The sequence below is a fragment of the Cygnus atratus genome, chromosome 1 (assembly GCF_013377495.2).
Source record: "Cygnus atratus isolate AKBS03 ecotype Queensland, Australia chromosome 1, CAtr_DNAZoo_HiC_assembly, whole genome shotgun sequence".
NCBI lineage: Eukaryota > Metazoa > Chordata > Aves > Anseriformes > Anatidae > Cygnus > Cygnus atratus.
The window spans coordinates 192,111,946-192,122,594 of NC_066362.1; the positions used below are offsets into that span (position 1 = coordinate 192,111,946).

A 10,649-nucleotide genomic window follows, 5' to 3' on the forward strand; every position below is an offset into this window, starting at 1 on the left:
CTATCTTATCGCTTTCAAAGGAACCCAGTGCAGAGCTGCTGGAAACTGAGACAAATCACAGGTTTTGCATTTCTTTCTCCCTTCCCTTCCCCACATCTTTTATCTTAGTCTTTTTTGATACTTCTTTAATTTGTCCAAAGGTTTGATAATACACATTTCCTGGCTTAAAACAAGAGTTGGCTGTAGGTGGTTTTATCCAGATAAAGTGAAAACCAGTGGCAGGTATACCTGTTAAAAAAAAAAAAAAAAAAAAAAAAAAAGTGTATTGTGAGCCCAGATAAATAGGTGTCAGTGGCCACTCTGGAGCTCCTGAGATCACAAAAAAAAACAGTGAAGAAGTTTGTGGATGCCTGCCAAAAAGGTAGGGATGTAGGGAATGGTTGCCTGGAGTAAAATCGATGAAACCTGAGAAGCAGACCTCCTCTGGGGGAATACTAAAAGGAGTAGAGCAACTTGGTTGGAGGTGGACTGGCTAAGAGGTGGGTTCAGCTGAACAGTCAGCCGTGCTGTTGGAGATACATGTAAGAAATTGCATGGCTGAAGCAAGGAGTTTCATCTGGAAAACTCGGAGAAAAGCTGTAAGAAATGTTAGAGAAGACTCCGTTTGATTCACCAAGGAATGTGCTAGATTAAGGTTCTTTTCTTTTTGGACACTGGGCTAATAGCACTTCCTCTACCTTTCTACATAGTTCTAGAAGAGCTTAACAAGGATAGTATCCTGTGCTAAACATAAACATTAGAAATATGAACTGGCGAAAATTAAAGCGTTCCAGTTACATTTTGAGATTTTTTTAATGATTTGATTGTTTAATTGGAGAGAGGGAGAAAAAATAAAACTATTCTGTATCGAAACATGTCTTTCAACTATTTTCTGTAAATGAAGCTTCGTAACATCAAAGCTTCTACTTGCTTCAGAACTAGAAATCAGTTAGTAACAGGATTGGGAGAAGTTGAGTTTGAGGTCTCTGTCTCTTGCTGTAAATGGTTTCTTATGGGACGTCCATCTTATTTTGGAAAATGCCCCATATGTTCTTAAAAATCATAGATAGGCTCGATTTGTACCTGTAAGCTGGCACTACACCACTGAAGTTAACTGCTTTTTGCTAGGTTGTTGGTTTCTAAGAGACTGAAACCAATAGATACTGGTTTTGAATGAATACGTGTTTCTTGTAAGCTACAAAATACAGGAATGTGGTGATTAGAAGTCTTGTTAAAATATCATGGGGAGGTTATTCTAATAAGGATGCTAAATTTGGTTAGCTCCAGCACCAGGCAGGTTTGTGGTGACTCCCCATGTTCAGCATTTATGCATGTATATGTAGCACCTATTATAAAGTAAATAATAAAAACAGTTTAAAGGTAAGCCTAATATACCTGTTTCAGGGCAGCTGTGCATCCAAATTGATCCATTTCGAGGCTTCCATTTTCCTTGCAAAATGGAATCTTTTTGCTTGGATGTAGATCCACTTTAACGAGTATGACATTACAAGGAAGCCTGACTTCGTAATTATTTGATGTAATTTAGATGCAAATGAGGACTTCACATTCTGGCAGTCATGCCTTTGTTCTTGTTCTCAGTTCACTGAATTTCATCAACATACAATGTAGTCCTTTTCAAGGTCATTTTAGGAGGGGAGGATCAAACTTCACTCTCCAGCCTGTTTTTACTGTGGTAGTGTAGGGCCCGAGCAATTCTTTCTGGGAAGGCCTGTGGAAGTTGCAAATACTCTTCTTCCTTCTTTTTTGGTCTGCATCAAATTGGACCCCTCGAGTTTTATTAAGTACCCTGTGCTAATGTCTTAATTGCAAAAGTAGTTGAGGGCACTGGTAATGAGGCATGGAATCACCAACACGCAGGTTGTCAGCTAAACCTGCTGCATGATGAGAGTAATTTAAAGACACTTCAGTTGGTTTCCAGTATGAAATGGTGGGGATTTATGTTTACTTCCAAGTAAACAAGAGTTCTCTCTTTTATTCACTTTGTGCTTCAGTAAGTTCTGAGAAGAGGCCAAGAAATAAATGGGAAGGAAGCAATACTAGGATTGATCTTGATCTTTTCAGGTCTGTTCAGAGCTAATTGGCAGGATGATATGTACATAGCTGTAGTGCTGGTTTTGTGGAAAATGATCCTGGGTAGTCAGACTGGCATTTCCACAACAGTTTCATTTACTTTGGACCAAAAGTCCAGGGGCATCGGTAGATAGAAGCTCACTTGGAAGCTTTCAGGAAATCTGACTGGAACGGATTCCTGGTTTTCTTCAAAGTTGTGATGGTAGGTAGAAAGCTAAAATAAATTGAACTGATAAAATGAGAAGTTGTGTTGGAAAATATATTTATTTTTACTAATTATTGCAAAAAGACGTTTTTAATTTTAGCAATACTGTTGTCTTTGCTGGGTTGATTAACCAGAGCAGTTTGCTATTCTTCTTGCATCGAGGATAGTTTAGTATTCTTTTTGCATCAAACAAAATAAACACTGTCAGAATTATTTATATAGGAACCTGAATCTGTGCTCTGGTATTTGCTTGTTGCTGATCATTGAAAATCAAAATAAATGCAACATTCTGATGCAGGCTGAGTTTGATATATATGGCTTGGTAACAGGGCTTTGGTTTGAGTAGTGAATGTGCGTGGCAGACATGCAAATGAGAGTGGTACATGCCTCACGCCGTTTGTTCTTACAGAAGAGTCTTGACTAGTTTGGATTTATTGCTTTTATGCAAGCATGTAAAAAACTTTTTCTAGATGCTTTTTCCTTGTATCTTTGACTTGGACACTGGGTAAGATTCGAAGGGCAAAAGAAACATTTAATGAGGTGTTCTGAAATGCTTTCTGGGGTTCGTTTTGTTTGGACTGCACAGGAACGTTGAAAATTATGTTGTGCTGAATATGAAAGCTTCACTTTTTGTGCGTTTTGGTGCTGAGGTTGAAAAGGACTGTACCTGAGCACTTTCTTACACTGAAATGACAAAACCTGTATGATTAATGAAGCTGTGTGACATGCCTCAGAGATGCCACTGAAGTCGACACTTTGGTGTTTATACTTGTAGATTCAGCATTTGTGAGTTCAGAATTTGGCTGCTTAAAATGTCATCGGATTACAAGTGGCAATTGAAAGGAAACGAGAATACTGAGGTTAGGTTGGGTCACCTCTTCCTTTGCTATTTTCTGGCTCTTCTGCTATTTTGAGACTAGTTTTGAGAAATGTTATGCTGAAAGCTGTTCTGTCTTATGCTGGTTCAAAATCAAGGTGCTATAATGAGCTGTCTAATAGCCCATCTGTTATCTTTCAGTTTTAAATACACACTTTTTTTCTTGCTTTTTGTCTGTACCCAGCAATCATATATGCTGCTTACTTGACCCTCTTTTCTCATGCTCACTCGTGGTTTTGTTTTGAACTAAAATATGTTACCTTGGTAGGAGACTGTGATGACTCTATTAGAGTAAGCATCGAGTGAAAATCATTTTCCAGTCTTGTAATTATCCTCTTAGGAAAAGCTTAATGAAACACTTTCTGTTACAGATTGGCTGTGATCGCAGCAAAAACCTTGTGGATATTTGTGGAGAAAAAAATTTCCAGGCGTTTGTCGGTGATGCCCTGTCAGTGCCAGTCCGAAGTGGTTCTTGTGACGCCTGCATCTCTATCGCTGTCATTCACCATTTCTCAACAGCAGTAAGTCACGCCACTGTGCTCCACTGTACTGCTGTGTTGCAGTGCAGAACTACTAATGGTATAAAAAACTGCTGGTTTGGGCTCATGGGAGCAAAAGGGAAGAATAAGTGGGGTGAAATTGAAGACTTGCGTTTGGTATAAGCAGTTGTCTGAGCAGAGTTAAGCTGTTACACTGCTGCTGCCTTCGAGACATTCTCTTTACGTTCTCCTTCTCCCTGTGCTCCTTCTGGCACTTGGATCTCTGGGTGTTTGTGTTTCATTCTGTTCTGCTTAAAATTAATGACTCTGGAGAAGGGGCTTTGCTTTGGGAATCAGAAGATATGTTACTTCCTCACTCAGATCTTGAACAGATCTCATGGTTTTTCCTCTGTGCCTTCATTCTTCATCTACAAAGAACAACAGGGACACTGGTCATCTGTCTGCCTTCTCTCTGGGTTGTGTAAGCTTCTCCTGGCAGGAGCTGTGCAGTTGTAGCAAGCCCATTTCTGGTACCAGAAATGAAGTGAATGCTTCCAAATGCAGTATAAAAAGTAGGGAGCAGTCTGTTTTGGAGAAGGCTGACATATCTTCATTGGGGTAGTTAGAGGAACTGTGTTTGAGCTCTAAATCTTAACTCCTTCAGCTGCAAACTTAGTGTATGTATTGTTAGGTATGGTAGATTTGAATCTAGGATTTTAGATATTGATTGACTCTCTTGAAGAGACTGTGTGTCGTTTCGAACTGGGCTGAAACATCCAAGAATTCCTAATCAACACGGCACTGTTTTCAGATGGCAAGAGAACTGTGTTCAGGAAAATGGCTTACCTTGTGCATAGTGATTGTCCCCCTGTGCTCTGCTCTGGTGAGGCCGCACCTTGAGTACTGTGTTCAGTTTTGGGCCCCTCACTACAAGAAGGACATCGAGGCCCTGCAGCGTGTCCAGAGAAGGGCTACAAAGCTGGGGAAGGGTCTAGAAAACAAATCATATGAGGAGCTGCTGAGGGAGCTGAGGTTGTTTAGCCTGGAGGAGAGGAGGCTCAGGGGAGACCTTATTGCTCTCTACAATGATTTTAAAGGAGATTGTGGTGGGATGGAGGTCAGTCTCTCCTCCTAAGCATTAAGTGATAAGACAAGAGGAAATGGCCTCAAGTTGCACCAGGGGAAATTTAGGTTGGATATTAGGAAAAATTTCTTCACGGAAGGGGTTGTGAAGCATTGGAACAGGCTGCCCAGGGAAGTTGTTGAGATACCATCCATGGAGGTCTTCAAGAAATGTGTAGATGTAGTGCTTAGGGACTTGGTTTAACGGTGGACTTGGCAGTACTAGGTTAAAGGTTGGACCAGACGATCTTAGAGGTCTTTTCCAACCTAAATGATTCTATGAGTTATTTACCAGTGCCTGGCCATTAGCGGATTATGGTGCTCTGTACTCATGCATGTTGGATAGAAATGGACATTGCCCAAAATGCAGAGTGGCAAAAATTCCTCTGGTCTTCATTGTATTGGGGTGTGGGCAGATGGACGGCAGTAAGCAGGACGTGCTGCCAGTTCTGTTATTATGTCTGTCTGTTTATATACCAACTTCCCACTTCTGCTTTTTGTTTGTAGGAAAGGAGGCTGGCAGCTATCCGTGAACTAGCCCGGCTTCTGAGGCCTGGTGGAACAGCACTCATTTATGTCTGGGCAATGGAACAAGAATACAAAAACCAGAAGTCTAAATACCTTAAGGAAAAGCACGGCAATAAAGACAAGGAGGAGGAAATCAATTCTGGCATGGCCCAGAGACTGCCTGGTGATCGGATGCCTGATAGCAGCAGCCAAGACTCAGCGAGTACTGACCAACTCCTTGGTGACTCAAAGGACAAAGGCTGTGGTGCAAAGCCAGTGGCAGACTCCAGACTGCCTGTTCACACCAACCGAACCTCCTTTCACTCTCAGGATTTGCTGGTTCCCTGGCACCTGAAAGGTGGCACTAAAAAGAGACGGGAAAACGTTGAGACTGTGCTGTTTCCAGCTGGCTCTAAGGAATCGCAAGGACCCAGCCCTGTTTTCCACCGCTATTACCATGTGTTCTGTGAAGGCGAACTGGAAGCAGCGTGCAGATCCCTGGATGGTGTGAGGGTTCAAAAGAGTTACTATGATCAGGGAAACTGGTGTGTGGTTCTAGAAAAGTTGTAGTCCATGATATTTCCTCCATTACCTGTTTTTTCTGGAAGTACTTTTAATGCAGGCTATAGCTATTACCTCTTTTAAAATAACAGAATAAAAGATTGTTTATTGAATTAATAACTAGCACTGTGTACATGTGTTAACAAAATAATGACCAAACTCAGGTACTACCTCTGTGGAGTGTTTATTTCACTTTTGTGAATTACAGGGAGGAGGATGCAACAGATAAAATACTGGCCATGGAAGTCAGGAAGACCAGGGTTGAGCTTTTAAAGACAAAGGACCAGGTTCTCCATTCTGTTACACCAATTTATGCTGATATAGCTGTAGCGGCCTCCCTGTGAACCACCAGTTAATCGAAATGGAGCTCTGAGCTGATCAGTGCAACCAGGAAATATAAAACTGTTTGCAGTATAAACTTTGGGTCAGACAGGAGGGAACAAATGGCATGTGAAGCAGTTTGGCTGAAGAGCCAAATCATTGCCTGAGGTCTAGCAGAGAGTCCTGCCTGGTTTGGCATCTGTCAAGGGGTCACAAATCTTTTGCAGCTTGCAATTTACTCTCTTTTCAGAGTCGTGATACTAATAATTTCCTCAAGGGGAACTGGAAAGCCAGTGGGGATACCACAATTGTTTTTTCTCTTCCTTGACCCTCAAGCACCCTCAATTCATGCTGTCACTCCCCAGGTTCCTCTAGTTCTTCATTCTGATGTTGTTTGAGAGCTCCTCTGAGGCGTGAGGTTGCCCAGTGGGACTTCTCGGAGCAGCTCTGCTAAGCGCCTGCCTTCCTGGGAGCACTGGGCTCTGCCCCTGCAGCATCACCAGAGCTTGTGGTGCGGTGCCAGCTTAGGTGCCCCTGAAAAAATCAGGAAAAAGATGAAATTAAGGGTAGAAGCAATGCAAATTTTCTGCAGGGCAGTTTCAACCCATAAATGCTGGTAGCTGGAATGAGTTTTATTTATTGTGCTTCAGAAGAACTGACGCTGAGCTGGCTGACTCACGGTTATGCAGCCGCTGCTGCCGTTGCCTGCAATGACCAGCACAGAGTCACAGCACGATTTATTTAACACAGCCCTCGTGCTATCAAAGGGGCACGCCACCTGCAATGCCTTTCCAGAATTAAAATATAATGGATTCGCTTTTTCAGGGTGAATGGCTATCAGTGTCTCTGAAAGCCAGAACTGCAAGGCTATACCTTCATTGCCCTTTTCACTGATTCATTGCCTGGGGATAAGCAGGTCATTGCTGCTGTAATTAAGGGCATCTAATCCAAGGTGCCCGTAGTGACAGGACAAGGGACAATGGTTTTAATCTGAAACGGAATAGATTTGGATTGGATATCAGGAAGAAATTTTTCACAATGAGGATGGTGAGGCCCTAGAACAGGTTGCCCAGAGAAGTTGTGGATGCCCCATCCCTGGAGGTGTGGAAAGTGGGGTTGGCAGAGCTTTGACTGACCTGACCTAGTGAGCCCCCCAAAGAGCACTTGGAGAAGACGATCTCATTCCTCAGCTGCACATACGGTCCCTGGAGCAGCAGCCTTGTCCTAGCTGATTTCTTTTGTTTGAGCCACGTGGAGGCAAAGAGGCACATCCTTGGCAGGTGAGTGCTCTTGGGCATGCTTGGGAGTTGGTTTGCATATATTCAACATGTATCATGTAGCTGGTAAGCAAGGTCTTCATGTGTGCTTGTGGACTGGATGGTGAATTTCTGCAGGAGAAACCTTGCTTGCTCCTTGGTAACACCCGTGGTCAGCCGGCTTGTAGGAGTGACGTGAGCAAGTTCTGCTGTCCTCAGGTGAGATGTGCAGGGGGAAACGGAAGACTCGCCCATGCAGGAGCATGGGTCTTTGCTGGATGTTTCAGCTCGGTGTGTGTCCCAGCAGAGCCACAGAGGGCAAGGGGCTGAGCTCAGACCCTTGGCCAAGAGGGGAACTTGCTTATCCTTGCTTCTGCTCACAGCTGACATACCATGGGCAGAGGGCAGTGCTGGGAAGACAAGCAGGAGTGTGCTGTGCTGGTAGTTACTTACATCATGAGTAAAGAGAAACACCGAGTAATGTATGTTCAAGTTAAGAAAACCTAAGGAGTTGTGGCAGTTAGCTGTGAGAACATGGTTGGTATTTTACTTGGCATGACCTGCTGCAGAGAAACCTGCCTGCTGGTTATTAGCAATGCGTTTTGCAGGATTGCCCCAGCGTGCTCTCTTCCCTCTGGGACAGTTTCCAACGAGTTGTTATTCTCAGCAGGGCCAGTTTTCAGAAAGACCCTCCCTGCGTGCTGCTCTGGCACTGGGGCACGGCGTGAGCAGGGGCTTGGTGCAGGGCACCCAGTGGGCTCCAGCTGCCAGGGTCTGGGTGCAGCAGCGCACCCAGCTCCGGGGTGGCCTCAGGATGGTGACAGAGGGCAGGGACTGACCAAACTGGGCTGCCTTGTCATTCCAGGTTACTCTGGATTGTATTGATACGAGACAAAAGGAGGAGGACCACTTCACTTACGCTCCTTATCTGTGTGGCCATGTGTTTATGGGTGCCTGGATGCCTGCTGAGCATGCAGCAGCTTTTCTGCTTGCTTGTGAGTGCATTTCCATAAGGGTATATAATGTGCTGGCAAGAAAAAACTGCTTGAAATAGTCCAAAGCTGCCATATCATGACCTTGTGTGAAATTCTGAAAGTGGGTCTGTGGTAGGGCTTCATTACTTAGAGGCCCACAGTACTCTTGTTGCGAGATGGTGCCTCCAAATTCACTGCTGGTGCTGAGCTGGGCATGGGCTTGAACATTGTTCTAACCTAGGGCCCTACTGCAGCAAACAAACCCTGGAAGTTGAGCATGGACTTCGTGTAGCAAAGTGATGTTACTGGTTGTGAAAGCAGATTCTCACTTGGAGAGTGCCACCTTGGGAAATGCTGGCTGGCGGGTTAAACTTGCCATGCGTAATTCCTTACCAGAGGGGGTTTTCCTGGCATTCCCAGTGCAGTTCTGCATGGAAAGCTGGGTGCTGCTTGTCTGCGAGGGCTGGGAGCTGGAGGCCTGGTCCCAGCAGCACGGCAGCTCTTCAAAGACGTGTGAAGAGTTGAAGTGAGTCTGACATCCTCCAAGGCTTGGAAATGTTCTGAAATTTATATTTGATTAAAACCAGACAGTCTCGTTAGATGCTCAGAGAGGATGCAAATGCTGAAGGAGAAAATGACGAGGGAGGACGACAGGTAGATGTTAACAAAATCTATTGCAGAGGTTTATTGAGGAGCTCATTACCAAACAGAATTACGTGCCACCGCCAATGCCCTCTGCAGCTCTCGCTCACCCCTGTTTTCTTCCTGGAAGCGTAATGAGCTGAAGCTCTTTCGGGTCAACAGTTGGATTTAAATGTTACAGGTTTCACAGTGCAGTGGTTTTCATAATAACTGTGATCCGTTTTTTGGCCTTATTTAAATAACAAATGTGCTTAAATGGTTATTCATTTGTGGTCTAGAAGATAAAGGGAAGGCAGAGCTCCACGTGGGTAAGACCTGTGCTGTGAATGCCAATGCATCTCCTGCTGCAGTCCTCCCTCAGGGCAAGGCAGGCGTCCTCAAAGTGCCTCTCAGTGCACCCTGCAGGTGGTGGGGATTCCTCTCTGCCCCAAATACCACCATTTTTTTTTTTTTTTTTTTTAGCTCTTCACACATGCAGGCAGACACCTGGTGTGGGGACCAGAGGCAGCAGTTTGTTTTGGGGGTCACTGTCCCCCTTGCTCCCAGACTCTGGTTTCAGGGACCCCAGGACCTCCCCACCCCATCAGACACATCATTTGTCCATGCATGTCTCGCACTGTCCTTGGCCAAACAAGTGCTCCAGAGCAGCGAAATGTTGGCATGCTGGAAGCCAAGTGTGCAAATGATGTCATTTGCTGTCCTGGGGACAGACAAGAAAATGAAGCCTGCAAAGAATCAAAGGCATGTCCTGGTGCAGTGGTGCCAGTGACAAAACTCCCCCGGGTCTCAGGGAGGCTGGGTTTGTCTGGAGGTGCTCAACTTCAGCTTTGTGGGCAGAGGCTTAGAAGAGCAGAAGGCAAGGGGTGGCACACTGGGCTGCGTGGGGACCTCGGCCTCTTCTCGGAGAGCTTGAAGGACTGGCTTCAGTGGAGTGAGCAGAAGATGAATCACACAGAATCACAGAACTGTAGGGGTTGGAAGGGACCTCCAGAGATCATCGGGTCCAACCCCCCTGCCAAAGCAGGCTCCTTAGAGCAGGCTGCCCAGGTAGGCATCCAGATGGGCCTTGAATATCTCCAGAGAAGGAGACTCCACAACCTCCCTGGGCAGCCTGTCCCAGTGCTCCGTCACCCTCACCGTGAAGAAGTTCTTTCACACGAGCTCTTGTACTGCTCCTCATGGCCACGTGAACTCAGCAGTGAGGGGAAGGCAGTGGGGAAGGCAATTTCCCCATTTTGGAACTTCACCAGTAATTTTGGTGTGATGGAAGAATTCTTGATAGATTCATATGTCCGTCCTTGATCAAAGCATCAAAATCTACTTGGGAACCTATCTCTGGTGATTCCAAAAGAGCGTTCTAAGAGAATGTTCAGGTCTTTACTGAGCAATGGAAATCTCTAAGTGTGTTACTTGTTAGTTGCTTTAAAAAAACAACTACTAAACAAGCTGTTGCCATACTTTTGGTGAAGTTTGTCAAGATTTTTATTTTTGTGTGCACAATTTCCAAGATGATTTTAGTGAAATCTATGATGAAATATGTGGTCAGTGAGAAGTTCTACGTGTGAACAAAATGACACTTCTACATGCAAGAAACTTTAAACTTTCATTTTAGGTAAATTCCTTGCTTACGAAATA

The 10,649-nt window shown here is 44.6% G+C and overlaps 1 protein-coding gene across 2 annotated transcripts in view; it reads left to right on the plus strand.

The window, feature by feature from the left end:
- Nucleotides 1-5,936, plus strand: part of ALKBH8 (alkB homolog 8, tRNA methyltransferase) — a 50,389-nt gene extending 44,453 nt beyond the window's left edge. The window contains exons 11-12 of one of the 2 annotated variants that reach the window (XM_050711079.1): nucleotides 3,524-3,673; nucleotides 5,261-5,936. In XM_050711079.1, coding sequence (XP_050567036.1) covers nucleotides 3,524-3,673; nucleotides 5,261-5,830 — 720 coding nt within the window. In that variant the 3' untranslated portion in view covers nucleotides 5,831-5,936. The remainder of the gene's footprint in view (nucleotides 1-3,523; nucleotides 3,674-5,260) is intronic. The other variant, XM_035542693.2, reaches the window with a different exon arrangement.
- The last annotated feature ends 4,713 nt before the right edge of the window (nucleotides 5,937-10,649 follow it).